Raw genomic sequence first — 17816 nt, 5'->3', positions numbered from 1 at the left:
TTGCTAAAGCGATTGCTTGTTAATAATTGAATTTTTCTGAACCACACTAACTAATTTCGTTAGATTATTAACTCATTCAAACGTTCTGTAAAAGGTATCTCAACAGTTGTGAAAGGATCTACGTGGCACAGTGATCGGGTCACTCGAGAGATATACCTGCCCTAGATCGAAAAGAAACTATTGGCGAAAATCATTTATAGACCGCATCAGTCTTAATGTGATCGGTGGGAATTTTGAATCAATAATCATTTTACGTGTCGCATAATTTTTTTTCTCGGAAGGAGCAACTTGCTTTGATGTGATAGCAATGCATAATTAATGATCCCGTGCAGCACTATGCAGTCCCTCAGATGCAAGATCGAGTACTATATATCGTCGAACTAGTTCGGTTGAACTGCACCGTACATTATTCCATAGTGTCTTACCCCTGGCATTTGTGTCTTTTTCAATATTCAATATTCAATGAGCAAAGACTAGAGTTAAATGTAATCTACCATATTCCTTGTATTCGTCACACAGCGCAAAACCAATATTAAGGATGCTAAGCGAAAAGATAGGGAGATGGAAGAAGATGCATTCAATTCGCCTTACCGGTCACGAGCACAACCAAAGATCATATTGCTTATTTTATGTCCATCTTCCTTTGCCTACTGCTCCGTGTCTCTTATACAAATTTCATGGTCTGGACGCACTCGCGAATCGAGATGACCGACCAACAGAACATACCAGCAAGAGCACCTTAAAATTAGCAGTTGCAGAATGTCGAAGGGAAGATTTTACTTGGAGCAGGACTTCAACGCATTAGGTCCAGAGGCCGACAATGATCTACACTATACAGTACCTAGTGAGCACCAACCACTGCTAGAAAATGATCCCCCTACCCTACCAGAGGGCCTGGGTGACAACGAAAACGATGAGCGGCCTGCGCCCAAAAACGCCGCGCTTATTATTTTCTGTGTTGCCTGCATGACTTTTATTGGAAGCTTCTTGGGCGGGCTCATCACAGTCGATATTCCACAGATCGCGTCAGAGTTGAAGTTGGACCCTGGGGTAGAACTATGGTTAGTTTCAAACAACGGTAATACTTAAGAAGACCAGAGATATGGAATACTAATTCTCTTTCTTATCAGGCCAGTTTCCATGCAATCACTTTCCACTGGCTGCACCCTCTTGTTGGCAGGGTCCATCTCGGATGCAGTGGGGAGTAGAAAGATATTTCTGCTAGGATGTTTCTTGCAGTGTATCTTTACTGCCGCCTGTGGTCTTTCACAAAATGGCACCCAGCTTATTGCCTTTCGTATCATGTCCGGTGTCGCTATCTCACTATGCTTGCCCTCCGCGATGAGCATCAATGTCGAAAATTTTCCAGCTGGGAGGCTTCGAAATATGGCTTTTGCTTTTATGGGTGGCGGCCAACCCATAGGTTTCGGAACAGGTGTCATTGTTGGCGGCGTTTTTGCAGATACTATTGGATGGCGATGGGGCTTCTACTGCGCTGCCATTGCCAGCGCGCTCGGTTTCTTGTTATCGCTCTGGCAACTTCCACTTCAGCCCAAGGATCTAGAGAAAATTGCATGGGAGCACTTGGTAGTTTGCATCGACTGGGTTGGAACCTTTGCCGCCAGTGCCTCAATGGCATTCTTGCTGTACGCGTTAGCGTGAGTGGACATTTTGAAACTTTAGCGCCTGGGCAGGATTACAAAAAGCTAACGGAAACAAGTGTCATTACAAACGATGTACAGAAAATTCGTGATCCAGATGTTTTGGGGCCCTTGATTCTCGCTGGCGGTCTTCTCGTTGGATTTGTTGTCTGGCAACGCCGCCAGGAAAAGCTTGATAGGCCGACAGTAATCCAGAATTCACTCTGGAGAAACACGGCATTTACTGCTGTTTGCATGAATGTGTTCCTAATATGGGGCTCGTTTAACGCTACCGAGCAAGTCATCAACTTTGTGTTTCAACGTGTGCAAGGATTGTCCGTACTTGCAACCTCCTGGCAGTTCCTGCCAATCCCGATCTCCGGCACACTGAGTAGCCTCATTACTGGGCTTATCCTGCATCGGGTTCGGGCAGACATTATTATAAGCACAACAACAATCATCTCAAGCTTCTCGCCAATAATGATGGCGTTGAGTGATCCAGCTTGGTCGTATTGGAGGTGCTCTTTTCCTGCCATTTTTCTCAACTGCATTGCGGCCGATTCTTTCTTCACCATCTCAAACATGGTTATTGCCGGTGTCTTCCCTAGTGAAACACAAGGATTGGCTGCAGGAGTATTCAACACCATCTCCCAGATTGGAAAAGCAGTCGGGATGGCTTTGACTGCGACGATTGCAAATGCTGTCACGGAGCATGGATTAGAAGAACCTGATACCAGGAATTCCGAAGAACGATATCGAATCGCTTTAATGAGTGGATATCGGGCAGCATTCTACTTTTTGTTCGCAATGAATGTAATGAGTCTGGTGGTCAGTTTTGTTGGGTTGCGAAAAATTGGTTATGTTGGAAGAGCGGTTGAAACCCGAAACTGAATTTTTGATAAGTATTTTATAGCACCGATAAGTAGAACTGACAGAAAGAGTCTCCTATTCAGTGATTTAAAACACATGAAATTCGTCAGCCTGATAGCTGGGGAACATTCTGCTTAAAATCATCCTTAATAGACGCAGCAAATTGATCGTCAGTCAAGATCTGACAGGCCACCACAGCCATCCCCGCGGCGCAGTCTACACATCTCTGGTAAGCCTCGGGATTCCCGGCAGACGCAGTAAACTCAGGGGTATGATTTGGTGCTGTCCCGGGTACAGAGAAAACTCCATGAAAGGATGGGACAGCGTAGGAGACATTTCCTGTCGCGAGTTTAGAATCTTTGCTCGTTATAATGAGTCTTGGGTGGAACACATACCCATATCTGTAGAAGCCCCGGTGGACGACGGTATATTTCCGCCTCCCACCCAGACATTCCGACCGACCGACTTCATGGCGGCCGCATATTTTTCGCAGATAGGCACGTTTGATTTCACATCGAAGTAGTTGTGCATGCTGTGAATTAGAAAGCTAGTGTCAGTCCGAAACATGGAATATCCATTTCACGTCATCACCACTTACTCTTCATATTCCACGTTGCAGCCCGTAGAAGTGGCAGCTGCTTCAAAACATGCTTTCACCCTCTCAAAAAGTGTTTGCAGACTTTCGGCGTCCAGAGAGCGAATATAATATTCCATAACAGCTCTCGGCGGAATTACATTGGCCCTATCTCCGCCGTGGGTAATTATGCCATGTAGCCGTTGGGTAGGTAGGATTTGCTGCCGAAGAACTGAGAGATTGACATAGGCGCTAACGGCAGCATCCAACGCATTCACGCCTTCCCAAGGGGCCATTGCCGCGTGGGAAGGTTTGCCGGTAAAAGTAATTCGGAATCCTCGGGTCGCTAGAAAACCGCCAGGTGGAATGGCTGCAACACCGTCAAAAGGAAGCTCTTTAGTGGTTGGCATTGGGTGGACCATCAAGGCGGCGTCAACAGATTTGTAGGCACCAGCATCGAGAAGCTTGACTTTTCCGCCACCTCCTTCTTCAGCAGGTGTTCCAAGAAGGCGAAGTGTATAAGGCGTGCTATCGGGAAAGCAGATTCTCATAGCTTCGCATGTCGCAATAAAAGCAGCAATGGAGCTTGTAGCGATCAGATTGTGGCCGCAGGCATGGCCCATGTTAGGAAGAGCGTCATATTCGGCACAAAAGACCACAGTGCGACCGCCACTGCCTTGGGAATACTCAATTTCAAAGGCAGTATCGATGCCGTAGCTTTTGCGGCGGACTATGTAGCCATCTGTCGAAAGCGATGTAAAGAGAGTACAGATGTTGTCATGCGCATGGAATTCTTCGTACGCGAGCTCTGGGTCATCAAAGATCTGAAGTTGAAATGTATGCGTGGTGAGAAATCATCTCTCTTAGTGGGATTCTGGCCTACCTTCTTATTGATATCATTGAGCTGCACATCGTGTTTCCGCAGAGCTGCCTGTACAGCTTCCACAACCTCTTGATGCTTCTGGGTGTCCATTTCTGTCATCGAGGTGGTTGTTGTCCTTATCGTACTTATCGCAGTTCTTTGATGCACACGGGCGACTTGGCCATTTAAATACACGACTCCGAAGCTGCGGTGGCACCAGGACCCCGCAGTCTAGCTGCTACCATGGATAAATGACCGACGAATAAATAGGTCAAATAAGCGACGGACAAGTTCTGCTCCACATGAAAATTATGAACAAATGAGACTTTCCACCCGCCTCGGCTCTAAACTCAGCCTGCATTTTCTAATAATATGCAACTGTGCCTTCATCGTAGATAGCAAGAATAAGGTTGTTGCGTTAACCTTCAGCGCTCTCATTGGTGGGGTGACAAAATTCAAGCTTTCTCTTCCTAGCGAGGATTGAACCCGCCAATGCCGTACAATTTGTTAACTGCTAGGCCAATTACCCTGTTCCTCATTAACAGTCCATATAGCCACTCCAATATGACTTTTGCAGTGATCGAAATGTTTCTCCGGCGAGACCAGTACGGTCGGCGCATCGGCTGATCGGATGCAGGCACTTCATCTATGTCCCGACTATACCCGTCCAGGAATCCTCCATAGAGTATTGGGTTCATCTTTGGTTGTTATTCTTACTCGTGGTAACTTGACCATCGGTTGCAGTCCAGGGGTCACCGGCTCCGCAGATTAGCGGATGGTATTCAAGACGAACTCGTTATCCCTGAACACGGTCGGAGTACATCCAATCATAATCTGAACCTATCTTGATATTTTAGCAAAGACAAAATAGTTGTGGCAGTGGCGGATCCGATGCTCCATGTTTCTTCAATTATTCGGTCTTTAAAAGTCCGGCGTCTTTCTATGTCCAGTCCTTCTGAGGACTGGTTTATGACATCTCTCTAGCCTAGTTGCCTCCATTTCAAGAGCTTCTAGTAAGGACTCAATCTCATAGTCAGGTACATGGCCACTGCGCTACCTCAAGGAGAGGTTTGTGAAGGTGTCAGAAAAGGTAGCTCCTAACGAACAGCGGAATATTTTCTCCAAATCATGTAATTAGACATGGACGAAGCGTTCATGAGACATAGGTTTCTGTACCTAAGAAATTGAGATTGACTATATGTTACCTGCTAACTATAACTGACTCATGTCATCGCCCATCCTCACAATCCCCGGACATATTCCTAAGAAGTGCAAGTGCCACTCGTGCCAGTGGAACTCTGCCCCATGTTGCAATCAAGTCCCGAGCAGCATTGGGCAGTGTACCCGCAGAGTCCGCCGGATCCCACGCATCTTTTCTCGAGGTTCTAGAGTCATTTAGCAAGTGGAGAGTCTATTCATATAGAGTTGGGATTATATACCTCGAAATCACCCTCGGCAGTGGGAGCGGCTAAAGCAGTGGCGCTAAGGAAAGCGAGGAGAACAGCGTAGATCTTCATAGCGGCAATAAGGTATGATATTTGGATGTTAAGTGTAATGATAGGAATAGTTGAAGTAATGGTCACAACAGCGGGTAATTCTGCCCTTTTATATTCGTTTTGTATCTCGTGGGGTCCATAGTTATCTGTTTGGAACTAAGCAAAAATTTAATTGGGACCAATCCTTTGTGTTGTGAATCCTTCATCCTTCGTGCAAGGATTAAAATTTTCCATGTTAAAAAAATACAGATTGGAGGACATAGGTAGTAAGTACATTTTCGGACAAAGTGTGGCTAGGGAAGCCCTTACAAACGCATTGCGATGTCCATTCTAAAATAGCGTTTGTAGCCGTTAGTTTCCTACCTCCTTCATAAAGAAAATTCTTCTTTTGCCACCAAGCTGATATGTCACTGGCTAGTTATGAGCTCGACTATGATTAGTTACAAGATGAGCTAGTCAAGTGATCCCCTTTCTTCTTCCGCCCCCATCCCCCGCTCTGGTCTGCGGGCCGCCTGCCCCAGACGCCTCTTTGTTGGTTGGGGCGCAAAGTTGTTGAACCTTTGTTGGTTCCGACTTTAACTCCTAACGGTTATTGAGCTCTTTACGCACGAAGTGCTATAGTTAAGATGTTGACCAACTTTTAGACGACCATATTTAGATCGGCGCATGTTATATTCGTTTGTTTAGTGTTCACTCAAGTTATGCAGTCTACTCATTCCACAAATGCTAAAAGTGTTCACTTTATGTCCATTTTCCTCTATCTGGCAAGCTCGTGCTCTGTCGGTATGGCCCGGATCTTCACGTCCGCAATATGTACACCAGTCATGATCTCTACTCTGTTGTGTGAGGTTTCGTTGCCCGGTGGCGATAGGTTGCGCCCAGCCTCCCCATCCAATGGCGAAATACCACATCGATAAGCGTGTCCGCTTGACTACCTTGGCAGCATATCTAATCTTCGATTCTGCAAAACTTTCAGGATAATCAAAGATTACCCCAGGTTTCGGCATCCTGCGAGGCGACACGATGCAGACGAACGTATCGCTACTATTATCTAGGAGGTGTCTTGGGGTCGCAAAGCCTGCTGAGATATGAAGTGCTGTTTTAGCAGGCACCATGGCCCCATGGCCCAAAAGGGGCGAATCCTTGAGAAAATCAATTTTCCAAATGTCAAGATGAAGACTTTGCGACCTGAGTCATGAGCTTATACGGACATTGAGACGAGGTCCTGAGCCAAGGTCTCCAATTGCAGACCTGAATTAGCTGCCTCCAAGAAGAGCTCAAAAACAGTCGGTCATGGACGAACTGACTGGAAAGCGAGCCTATACACATAAGGTCGGGTTTTACTGGGAACCAATGGATGTTACAGAATCACCATCAGGAAAGGTGTCTTGTCAGATATGGGATGGAATAACAGGGGAAAACACAGTAAGGATGGAGTTGGGTACGAGAACTATCGAGTTATGGTCATGAGGACATGAATTGCTCCCTCATCCAGATGTCGTCTGTTCATTGCACTCTTTTTCCTCCTTCTTCGGCCTGCTTCCTCCTAGTGACAAGACAAATAGGTGACACGTAGATCAACTACGGTATGCGTTGGTAAAACACTCAATCAATTAATGCAGAGAGATGTGAAGAGTTACCGTTCACTCGGTAGAGGGTTTATATTAATATTCCTATTGATAGATAGATTCGATTCTCCTAAAGACGAGCTTCCATTGGTGTCCCATTTTTTATGGCTTGAGAGCCAATGCTCCAATGTTTATCAACCTGTTTATCAAGTTTTCAGCTCATGAATGAGTATCAGGCAGATAGAGAAAAAATACTCACATCGGCGATATGATCATACCCCAACAGCTCTGGAGCGGTCCCAGGGTCCCGCCAAACCATCGCCTCGCCCTGAGGCGTGGGAAATATCTGCATTTCCCTGTCACGCGCCTCTTGTTCAGGGCCATCTGGCATATGTTCCAAATATCTCTGTCTGTGTGATCTTTTGATGACCATGTGGGTTCGGTCCTTTCGGCATCTCTGAAAAACCTCAAGAGCATGACACTTGGCTTCCAGAAACCCCCTAGATGATTTACTGGTTTGGGGATCATTTGGAAGACGGGAAAGACATTCTCCAAGAACCGCTCCATCTTCGAATGCCATCCCCGCTCTAAAATACAGCGCATTAGTAAGTTGGTATAAAGGATTATCTTGGCTATGAGATGGATTCATTGCTCACCCTGCTGCTAGATAGGGCAAGGTTGCGTGGACCGCATCTCCAAGCATCACCCATGACCCTGACGGGTGTGACCATTCGTAATCACCGAATCTGATGCAAAGCCTCCATTTGTGGACTGATGTGCAAAGATTCAACAGCTTTTCGATACTATAACAGTCATTATCAATGGCCGTTCTGCTCAAATAATTATATTGCTAACCGAGGATCCCATCCCTTGAATATGGAACGCATCTCCTCAACATTCCCTTGCACAGTTGTTGCCAAGGAGTCTTCCGGGATATCATCAGGCACCAGAAGAACCATATTGAACAATTCTTTGTTAAGTACATAGTTAACTATACACCATAGTCAGCCAAGGAATGTTTCTGTTATTATTTCCATAAAACTAACCGATATGCTTGTCAGGGCCGAGCCAGTAGTTGATTTGAGGATCGGCTATGAGTGGGCGCAACTCAGGATCTTTCATCATGTCTGGAACAGAAAGCAGAAGTCGATATGCCAAATCCCCTGTCTTCACTGGCGGATCCGGACGTCCCAGGAAGCGTTCCGTCAGGTTCCCAAATACACCATCGGCACCGATTAGAAAATCACCTGTCCACTTCCTGCCGTCCACAGTGCGAACAGTGGTTGTCGCTCCATCCGGACTAATAAGTACGTCCACAGCCTTAGCATTGCAGGTTATCATGCCGCCAAGCTCTTCAACTCGGCGAATCAAAGTCTTCTGCAACTTAGGCCGATGAAAACAGCGATACCACGTTCCTGGATAGTGGCTCTGTGACTCTTCAAAATCCATAGAAGATATGTGATTCCCCCTCCAACCATTAAAGTGACACCATCGGGGCTTTATCCAGTGCGCTGAGAGTTTCTCCTCTAGTCCCCAGTGTTGCAGTACTCGTGAGCTGTTAGGAAGAACTTGAATCCCAGCTCCTACTTCTCGAATCTCGGAGGCCGCTTCCAAAACGTGCACATTGTGACCGGCGAGAAGACAGCTTATGGCGGCGCCCAACCCGGCAAGCCCTGCACCAGCAACCAGGATCTAGGACGATATTAACAACTGCCATGAATGTTTTAACATGAAAACAAGCTGAACTAACATTCAGAGTGCAAGATTCTGTCCGCACTTGCTGTGGTTTGATATGGATCCTTGGAGCCATTCTTACGGCCTGCTACAGTCAGTTCAGGGGTATATCTTTCACGAGTGCAAAATTAGTCTCAGGTAAAGTTAAGAATACGGTGGCTCTTATACTTGAGCTTGCAAAATGTACATAGCGTTGTTTACTAGTTGATATTTTCATAGACTATTGGATGATTATGTGTAACTGTTCGGCTTTCAGCTCCCATTTGGCCAGCATTGTTTCTTCATGATTTCTTTCTAGTTCCAGTGATTTCATATTATTAAATAAATATTGTATTGTTTTTGAAAGGTCCTACATGACTTATATACTGAGCTGAACACTTCTGTGGAACCGTGATGAACGTGCGTAATGCATAGTCACACAGACTATAAATGCAATGCACATTAATTCTCGGACTATGGAAGCTGCTCTATGGTCTGAGCTTCCGGCAATAGCCCGTTTCCTACACCCCCTACTCGAACCAAATATTCTCTTTTTACGAATGAACACGATCTTGATTTTCATGCCAGGGATATGAGAGTTGTTCGATCTTCGCAGGTGCGCTTAACATCATAACATCAATTGCTATTATGTTTATCTGGGAGGGAAAACACAGCACATCCTCGCAAAGATCTAGATACTAGCACGAGCCTAATAGCCAGATTTGGAGATTAAACAATGGTCTCCAGGTCCCCCAACACTTCACGAACATTTTCTCGCGCTCGTCTCAAGTCCTCATCCACTTGGCCATTAACATGGCGCGCCTTCATTTCATAATGCAATTCAACCAGCTCTTTTACACGGTGGAGATCTTTCTCCTTTTTCGAGAGTTGCCCAGCCCCTAGTGAAGCACTTTCTATCCCGGCCTTTCCGGCTCCAGCACTTTCAGCGCTAGGTATAGTTGTGTGCACATTCACCAGAGTGAGAGCTTCCTTATCGCCCTGGGAAGTATTAGCTTTCTTGATATACAGGCAACGCATCGGAGGTCAGTATGCGATAGGGCAGTGAAGAAGAGAATCAGGGCCTATAAGAAAAGGAAGCGACAGGCAAATTGAGACCAAGCTAGTAGAAGACGTACACAAACTCGTAATGATGTGATATCGGACAGAATTTCTGCGACTTGCATTTTGCACAGCGGCGAAAGGCGGTTGTTTTGGATGACGTTGAGTCTCGATGGCTGCGACCGCGGGCAAGAATGTCTTGGCGCCGAACCGACACCTCAAACGCCCCCTCCCCCACCTTTGGAATCGTCATCCTTTGGCACGGAAGATCTTTGACAATCGATCTGACTGGCTCATCGACAACAGCGAGTAGGTCGATATTACTCGCTGCTAGCTTGCGGATTTCCACGGAGGTACGAAATGGTACATAATGCTGTGGGCTATGCTAGCGGCGATAGGACCGACCTGTATACGCCGAAGTCCCATTAGAGGACATTCAAGCCATGGATAGGAATTAGCAACTGCTCTCAAAAACTTACCCAGTGGACCCAATGGTACCCAGGAAATTGAGAGCCAACATAAACACCGAAGCATCTCGAAGGGTTCAGCGCTATAGTATCCTCGCAATGGCGAGGTAAGATCAGTTTATGGAGGCAAAGAGGACATTCCCTCATCCACCCAAAAAAAAATAAAAGAAAAAACCGGAGAGGAATAAACTTACAGGCACCGCCATACCCTGGTCTTGTGAATGCCGAAGCCCAACTTATAGTGCCTAAAGCAAGCCCAACCAACCAAGGAGATAGCGTAGTTCCATGGAGTTGCCTAGGGTCTAGACCAATCCCAAAGGCCAGAAATATGAGCGTCAAGCAGCAAATAAACTCTAGGACGAGGGCCTGCTGCGCCGACACGAGCGCAGTATCCACAGCGCAACCGCCTACTACGAAGTTTCGCGACCCGTACGCTGTGCGGAGCATGAGGCCAGCTAGGGTGCCGCCGAGAATCTGCCCGGCAATATATAGGATCATGCGTGGGAACGAGATCAATTGCGCGGCGAAGGTGGCTAGGGTGATAGTAGGGTTGAGATGTGCCCCACTGACGGAGGCGAAAGTGAAGATAAAGAGGGTGAGGAAGAGGAAATTGCTAACGCCACCGACTAAAGGACCAAAGAAGGCAGCCGTTGCGTATACACCGGCCGCGGTAGTCGGTGTGGATGAGGTCGTTGTGGGTGACGGCCGCGGGTGCGCTGATATCCACGAAGTCATAAAGTCTAGCATCATTGTGCCTTAATGTGCAGTTGTCAGTGCGCTATGTATAGATAGGCTTGGAGTCACTATTTCTGCTTACCTACACACTCTATAGCACCAAATTTCCAGAGGTCGATATCACTAAATGCCTTCAGATCAAACACCTGCGGCAAGCTTATCAAAGGCGCCGCATCCGGCATGCGCTTTAGCAGCTCGGCATTGCTCGCATCGTTAGGGTCTAGCACTAGACCCTGATGGCCGCCGATACGGCCAGCGAAGGGCTGGATGGTCGGCTTAAGGTTCAGACGCTCAATATTGGCGTCTATATTCATGCCGCAAGAGCCATTCTGGTCTTCGGCGAACGGGGTCGGCATTCTGGATTGGTTGTGGTATTATAGGAACGTTCCATGAAAATATAACACTGTATAATGATTCCACATGAGGCAAAAAGGAGAAAGGTCGTAAATAAGTGCGAAATATGCAAAATTAAAGTCTTCTTGTAGTTTGTTCTGTGGGTATCGGAACCCGAGTCTTCGACGTAACGATGCTGACAGTACCCTGAATAAGCTGTGCAGTCGCCACCGCTGGATATACGGGTATCAGACAATAAGGCATGTAATTAATTTTCTAAGATAGTATAAATAAAGACAGGGACATTTATTACTATTCCTGATAAATCTAGTAAGTCTTGGTAATATGGTTCGAGAAACAATCAAAGAATGTCGGTGGTACATTAGAGCTGTTCCTAGCTGATGACATCTGCGGGTCCCGCGGGCCCCGTTCACGGATATCCGCCTGGACGCGTTAACTATTACTTCTCCACGTCTGAACTATTGATCCTATACTTCTCAGCTAACCCCTGCTTCCCTGCTGCAACCCTCAGAGGTGCCAGGCATTGAGTTCGCGACACTATGGGAGGTGTTTTCTCCAGCATAAAACATGTTTATGTCGACCTGAGCGCCGTTATCTCTGAAATCAGCCAAACAAAACAATCTTTTGACGCGCTGCTTTCTCGGGTCTCGTCTTCAACACTTCCTGTGCCAGATCCATCCAAATCCTTTTGGCAAGAAAACCCGCCGTTTCCGAATTTAGTTGATGTCCAATCTCCGAATCTGCCAGAGACAGCCGATATCGTCATCATCGGCTCCGGTATCTCAGGCGCCAGTGTGGCATATGCACTCTTCAAGCATTCGGACAAAAATGCGAACTCCGCATCTCCTCCAAAAGTTGTGGTTTTAGAAGCCCGAACTCTTTGCAGCGGTGCGACTGGAAGAAATGGGGGGCATATCAAGTGTTCGCCATATTTGGAATATGCGGGGCTCAAGGCGAGATTTGGGGTGAAAAAAGCAAAGAAATTACTGATGTTTCAGAGACGACATCTAGCCGTTATACTCAATCTGGTACAGAAGAGTGAAAAACTGAAAAATAGTGAGGCCAGAGAAGTTCAGACAGTGGATACTTTTACCGATGAAAAGATGTGGAACGATGCTAAGAGAATGGTGCAAGAGTTGAGACACGATGCTCCTGACATGGCGGAGGATATTGTGGTTCATGAAGGCATCGAAGCTTGCAAAGTGAGACTCATATTTCCTTTCACTTCTATAATATCTTACTAAATCACCATAGGAAGTTCGAATCGACCCTCAGCACTGCTATGGTATCATAACCTACAAGGCTGGAGCACTGTGGCCATATCGCTTTGTGACAGCCATCTACGAGTCCCTTCTCTCAGCATACAGCTCTACTTTTTCTATCGAGACCAACACTCCTGCAACTGAAATACGAGTAAATTCAGATGATCCCAGGCGACCATTCACTGTTCTTACACCTCGGGGAGAAATTACTGCAACCCATGTCATCCATGCGACCGACGCATTTGCAGCGAACCTTTTGCCGGGATTGAAGGGCAAGATTTTCCCTGTGCGAGGACATATGACAGCGCAAGAACCTGGGACTCTATTTCCAAATCTTGACGGTTCCAGATCATGGAGCTTCATCCACAAACGCGGCTTCGACTATATCACGCAACGCCCAGGAACGGGTGGTGAACTCATGGCAGGCGGTGGCGTGGTTCAATCACCAGAAAAGGGAATGGATGAATTCGGGATTTGGAGAGATGATAAAAGCAGCTACTCCATCGGCGCTTATCTTCATGGTCTCTTACCCACGATCTTCGGAGCACACAACTGGGGTGCTGATAACGGTACTAGGGTCAAGATGGCCTGGACTGGCTGTATGGGATTCACGCCAGATCTCCTTCCTTACGTTGGCATTCTAGACCCGAACATCACCCAGCGAAAAGCACCACGCTCAACAAAAGAAGGAAAGCAGCCTGCGGAATGGATATCAGCAGGGTTTCAAGGAGAGGGCATGGTCCTAGCATGGCTATCTGGCATCGCAGTCGGATTGATGTTAGTTGGAGCTGAGGACGAAGTCTTCGAAGAGGCCCCAGGGATACCGGGAGGGAAAATTAGCGAGTGGCTGCCTCAAGAACTTGTCTGCTCCAAGCGAAGAGTGGATGGATCAAGCGTGTCTGATCTCGCAATGCTTCTCTAAGATTCAGACTTGGTCATTGACTTCAGTGTTATGGGGATACAACCATTCTTAATCAATGGAGGTTTGGTGTCTCTCAGAACCAACGGTAATAGTACTTGCTATTTAAGCTCCTTATCTCGGTTTACGGCCATCAGCCTCAAATAAAATACAAATTTTTTCTAACAGCCCCTATTGTGTTCTGTTGGTTTTGATGCCCACGACGTCAGGATTTAAGACAGGCCAAGGCACTAGAACAAACTGGGGCCTTTGGCTACATATGCATACTCCGAGCAAACTGTGACCGTGACGAGAGAGGACACTTTCGGTGTCCCTGCCAATACAGCATAGAGCACTATCATGTCTGCAACCGTGACTGTGGCAGGAACTAAATCAGGCACTGCGCTCATCACATCAGCCCCCGCGGGTACTGGTGCGTCTTCCAGCGGCAAGGCTACGAGTACTACTGGCTCAGGAAATGGTGTGATGGTTACAGCAAGCCCTATGTTGCTGCTGGGTGGCATGCTTGCTGCTTTGCAGCTGGGATAGTTACTAGAGTCTAATAATTGGGAAAGAGCCAGCACAAACACCCACAGACTAGTACCATTTTCCTGGACATAAATACCATCACGACAAAGTCATATCCCGTCAAATTGTGCAGCGTAGGTAGTTAACCGGACCTAACAACGCAGGTCCGAGGTCTACATCGGATCCATCCGACATCTCGGCCAGCTTGTCCGAGGGCGTTCAGTGGTGTTCTTGGTATTTTAGCCAGTACATATGATTAGTTAAGAACTGCGTAAATTCTCGAGTACTTCTTTACAGCAGCGATATGTATAACAGTTATAGAGAAATGTGATATTAACTATATCGGAGTGCGGTTAAAAATACAAGCGGTCGGCGTGGGCATCCGTCTCCGCAAGTCGGAGCCCAGCCGAGTTCAACCTCTCAGCATTCCTCTCGCATTGTTACTCTCTCACCTTTCTCCCCAAGTCACACAGCATAACCCACCTTCGCTATGGCGTCCATCCGAGCCAATTGCCGCAAAATTATGTGCATCGGCCGCAACTATGCGTATGTTGTCTCCGGAAGATTTTCCCGCAGACTCAAAAAGAAGACTGACTAACGGAATCACCATTAAAGGGAACACATCACCGAGCTGAACAACACCAAGCCCAAGCAGCCCTTTTTCTTCCTCAAGCCCGCTTCCTCGATTCTCCTTCCGGGCGGCGGCCCCGTCCTGCGGCCCAAGGGCACGAACCTGCACTATGAGGTGGAACTGGGACTGGTGATGGGCAAGACGCTGCGGGACCTGGACCCGGAGGACGAGCAAGGTGCCCTGGACGCGATTCAAAGTAGGTGTCTTCTCTTCAGTCTCCATCCTACACAGTGTGCGCAACGCATCTGTTTGAATCCGACTGACAAGACACGTGTGTTCACGCAGGCTACGTCCTCGCCATCGACATGACGGCGCGCAACGTGCAAGAGGAAGCCAAGAAGAAGGGTCTCCCCTGGTCGATCGCCAAGGGGTTTGACACCTTCCTCCCCATATCGCAGGAGATCGCCAAGTCGCGCATCCCCAACCCGCACGACGCGTTCCTGCGCCTCAGCGTCGGCGCCACCGAGCGCCAGGCGGACTCGACCAGTCTGATGCTCTACCGCATTCCGCAGCAGCTGGCGCAGATCTCGCGTGTTATGACCCTGGAGAAGGGTGATATTGTCCTAACCGGGACGCCTAAGGGTGTGGGCGAAGTCAGGGCCGGGGATGTGATGAAGGCGTCGATTGAGGTTGATGGCAAAGAGATTGAGGAGGGGCGCATTGAGGTTGAGGTTGTGGATCGAGAGGGTCGGTATGAGTTCAAGGAGACCTAGAGACTGTTATTGTTGATTTCTATATCTTGCACATCATCAGATCAAGTACATAGCTGTATTCTACGAGCTGGACTGGAGAGACAGTAGTCATCCTTGGTGCTCTCTTATGAAATATGACCATGAAGCAACCCCATCACCGAGCTACATCGACGCCCACAAGTAATACAAGGCAGGAGGTGTACACGAAAGATAGCATACGAGAAAAGAAGAAACCCCGAGGGAACAAGTCACATTTTGGCCCGATCTATTTGATTAAGTACGAGAACAGCGGCATTCTTAACCAACCGGAGCGAGCTAAATACAGAGACGGGGGAAGTAGAACACGGAAGAAATGCGAGACAGAGGAAAAAAACAACCGTGGGAGCAAGAAAAAGCACATAACATGTCGCATCTCCGGAGGTGCAGGGGAACATAGGAAACCATGGCTCAGACCGGTTTCACCAGGCCATTGCGCGCGGAGTTGTATTGGAGACACAGAAAACCACTTTTGACGCAGGGTCTGCCATCGTAATCCGCATCAGACGTAACAGGAGGGGTTGAAAGGGTTTAGATGAGGTCGGCAACGTTCATGGGCATCTCCTCGACCTGAGTGCTGTAGAACTGCTCGATCTCGCGGAGCATGCGCACATCATCAGCGGTGACAAAGTTGATGGCGACACCCTTGCGACCGAAACGACCACCACGACCGATACGGTGGATGTAGTTCTCACGGTTGGCGGGCAGGTCGTAGTTGATGACCAGGGAAACCTGCTGCACATCAATACCACGGGCCAGCAGGTCAGTGGCAATCAGCACACGCGAGGAGCCGGAGCGGAACTCCTTCATGATCACGTCACGCTGGCCCTGCTCCATGTCACCGTGCATGGCCGAGACGGTGAAGTCACGGGCAGTCAGCTTGTCGGTGAGCCAGTCGACCTTCCGGCGGGTGTTGCAGAAGATGACAGCCTGGGTGATGGTGACGGTCTCGTAGAGATCGGACAGAGTGTCCAGCTTCCAGTCCTCCTTCTCGACAGCGATGTAGAACTGCTTGATACCCTCCAGGGTAAGTTCCTGCTTCTTGACCAGGATACGGACGGGGTCACGCATGAACTTGGTGGTCACCTCCAGGACGTCCTGGGGCATGGTGGCCGAGAGCAGAGTAACCTGGGTAGACTGGGGAAGAAGCTGGAAGATGTCGTAGATTTGCTCGGTGAAACCACGCTGGATTCAAACGTCAGTGTGGAGTTCTTGTGGACGGTGACAGAAACAAAACTTACCGACAGCATCTCGTCAGCCTCGTCGAGGACGAACAGCTTCATGTGGTCAGTGCGCAGAACACGGCGCTGGATCATGTCCTGAACACGGCCGGGGGTACCGACGACGACCTGGGGGCCCTCGCGGAGAGCGGTCATGTCCTCACGAACGTTGGTACCACCGATACAGGCGTGGCACTCGAGGCTCATGAAGTCACCAATGGCCACCACGACCTTCTGGATCTGCTGGGCCAGCTCACGGGTAGGAGCGAGGATCAGAGCCTGGCAGGACTTCAGGTTGGGGTCGATCTTCTGGAGAGCGGAGATGGAGAAGGTGGCGGTCTTTCCAGTACCGGACTGGGCCTGGGCGATCACATCGCTGCCTGAAATAGATTTGTTAGGCCGTCATTCGGGCTTGTTGATGGACCACAAAATAAAACTCACCCTTGATGATGGGCATGATGGCACGCTGCTGGATGGCCGAGGGGCGCTCGAAACCGTAGGCGTAGACACCTGGTTTTATCGGTCAGGAAATTTTCTTCATTACCCCACCAGGAGGGGGTTTGTCGGGGTCACCTACCGCGAAGCAGCTCGGGCTTCAGGTCCATCGCGTCGAAAGAGTCGGTGATCTCATCGTAGTTGGACTCGATCATTCCTGTGGTTGTGGAAGGCAATGGTCAGCGTGGGGGTTCTCCCTGACCATCATGCAAGAAAGAGAAAGACCATCGCCACCGAGCGCGACCACGATCGCGGTCTCGATAGAATATGGAAAAACCAGGCACGAAAAGAAAAACATCGCACATACCCTCGGGAAGTTCCTCGAGACCCTTGTCGTTGGAAGCCATGTTTGCGGTTGGAAGGTGGGCGATCACAGGCGTGCGTCGCTGTGATCCGTGTGGTGGGGGTGGGAAAGAAGTTTTAGCGAACGCTGTGGGAAGTCTTTCTGTATAAAAGACTTGATCTAGTACCGCAGCTCTTGAAATCCAAGAGCCAGACTGGGATACTAGAAAGTGGGAGAGTAGAAGTGAGGATAGAAAGTCCAAATGATATGGGATGGGAAGGGAAGGGAAGAAGAAGAAAAAGAAGAGAAAAAAATCCTCCGCCAGTCTTAATTCTTGGTTCCACGCTTGGGATTTTTTTTCTCGGGAAGAGCCTCACCGCCTTCCTCTTCTATCACCGCATTGTGTGGCTCGGGCAGTTCCTGTTCGCCAATT

The 17816-nt window shown here is 48.3% G+C and overlaps 9 protein-coding genes across 9 annotated transcripts; 4 read left to right on the top strand and 5 right to left on the bottom strand.

Annotated features, from left to right (window-relative positions):
* Window positions 1–759: 759 nt before the first annotated feature.
* On the top strand, window positions 760–2531 carry N7474_005817 (major facilitator superfamily domain-containing protein; the record flags this gene model as incomplete). Its single annotated transcript, XM_057197232.1, has 3 exons — window positions 760–1061; window positions 1131–1658; window positions 1721–2531. The coding sequence occupies 3 exons, from the start codon at window positions 760–762 to the stop codon at window positions 2529–2531; spliced, it is 1641 nt and encodes a 546-aa protein (XP_057054628.1).
* Window positions 2532–2616: 85 nt separating this feature from the next.
* Window positions 2617–4057, bottom strand: N7474_005816 (M20 family metallopeptidase; the record flags this gene model as incomplete). The annotated part of the gene is made up of 4 exons (XM_057197231.1): window positions 2617–2849; window positions 2906–3042; window positions 3109–3908; window positions 3968–4057. 4 exons carry the CDS (start codon window positions 4055–4057, stop codon window positions 2617–2619), a joined length of 1260 nt encoding a protein of 419 aa, XP_057054627.1.
* A 3083-nt stretch (window positions 4058–7140) lies between these two features.
* N7474_005815 (uncharacterized protein) lies at window positions 7141–8820 on the bottom strand (the record flags this gene model as incomplete). Its single annotated transcript, XM_057197230.1, has 6 exons — window positions 7141–7209; window positions 7270–7597; window positions 7667–7813; window positions 7866–8001; window positions 8057–8702; window positions 8761–8820. 6 exons carry the CDS (start codon window positions 8818–8820, stop codon window positions 7141–7143), a joined length of 1386 nt encoding a protein of 461 aa, XP_057054626.1.
* Window positions 8821–9452: 632 nt separating this feature from the next.
* On the bottom strand, window positions 9453–9907 carry N7474_005814 (uncharacterized protein; the record flags this gene model as incomplete). Its single annotated transcript, XM_057197229.1, has 2 exons — window positions 9453–9722; window positions 9860–9907. The coding sequence occupies 2 exons, from the start codon at window positions 9905–9907 to the stop codon at window positions 9453–9455; spliced, it is 318 nt and encodes a 105-aa protein (XP_057054625.1).
* Window positions 9908–10249: 342 nt separating this feature from the next.
* Window positions 10250–11340, bottom strand: N7474_005813 (MIP transporter; the record flags this gene model as incomplete). Its single annotated transcript, XM_057197228.1, has 2 exons — window positions 10250–10965; window positions 11067–11340. The coding sequence occupies 2 exons, from the start codon at window positions 11338–11340 to the stop codon at window positions 10250–10252; spliced, it is 990 nt and encodes a 329-aa protein (XP_057054624.1).
* A 537-nt stretch (window positions 11341–11877) lies between these two features.
* N7474_005812 (NAD(P)/FAD-dependent oxidoreductase) lies at window positions 11878–13522 on the top strand (the record flags this gene model as incomplete). The annotated part of the gene is made up of 2 exons (XM_057197227.1): window positions 11878–12540; window positions 12593–13522. 2 exons carry the CDS (start codon window positions 11878–11880, stop codon window positions 13520–13522), a joined length of 1593 nt encoding a protein of 530 aa, XP_057054623.1.
* Window positions 13523–13858: 336 nt separating this feature from the next.
* Window positions 13859–14047, top strand: N7474_005811 (uncharacterized protein; the record flags this gene model as incomplete). The annotated part of the gene is made up of 1 exon (XM_057197226.1): window positions 13859–14047. The coding sequence occupies one exon, from the start codon at window positions 13859–13861 to the stop codon at window positions 14045–14047; it is 189 nt and encodes a 62-aa protein (XP_057054622.1).
* Window positions 14048–14516: 469 nt separating this feature from the next.
* Window positions 14517–15370, top strand: N7474_005810 (fumarylacetoacetate hydrolase family protein; the record flags this gene model as incomplete). The annotated part of the gene is made up of 3 exons (XM_057197225.1): window positions 14517–14572; window positions 14642–14853; window positions 14943–15370. The coding sequence occupies 3 exons, from the start codon at window positions 14517–14519 to the stop codon at window positions 15368–15370; spliced, it is 696 nt and encodes a 231-aa protein (XP_057054621.1).
* Window positions 15371–15916: 546 nt separating this feature from the next.
* Window positions 15917–17447, bottom strand: tif1 (putative eukaryotic translation initiation factor 4; the record flags this gene model as incomplete). Its single annotated transcript, XM_057197224.1, has 5 exons — window positions 15917–16570; window positions 16627–16985; window positions 17047–17115; window positions 17183–17257; window positions 17408–17447. The coding sequence occupies 5 exons, from the start codon at window positions 17445–17447 to the stop codon at window positions 15917–15919; spliced, it is 1197 nt and encodes a 398-aa protein (XP_057054620.1).
* Window positions 17448–17816: the final 369 nt, after the last annotated feature.

This window comes from Penicillium riverlandense (assembly GCF_028828495.1).
Source record: "Penicillium riverlandense strain IBT 135883 chromosome Unknown utg000003l_segment0_segment0, whole genome shotgun sequence".
NCBI classification, from domain to species: domain Eukaryota; kingdom Fungi; phylum Ascomycota; class Eurotiomycetes; order Eurotiales; family Aspergillaceae; genus Penicillium; species Penicillium riverlandense.
Note: the sequence above shows the minus strand (reverse complement) of the source record. Positions and strands in the feature narration are given on the sequence as shown.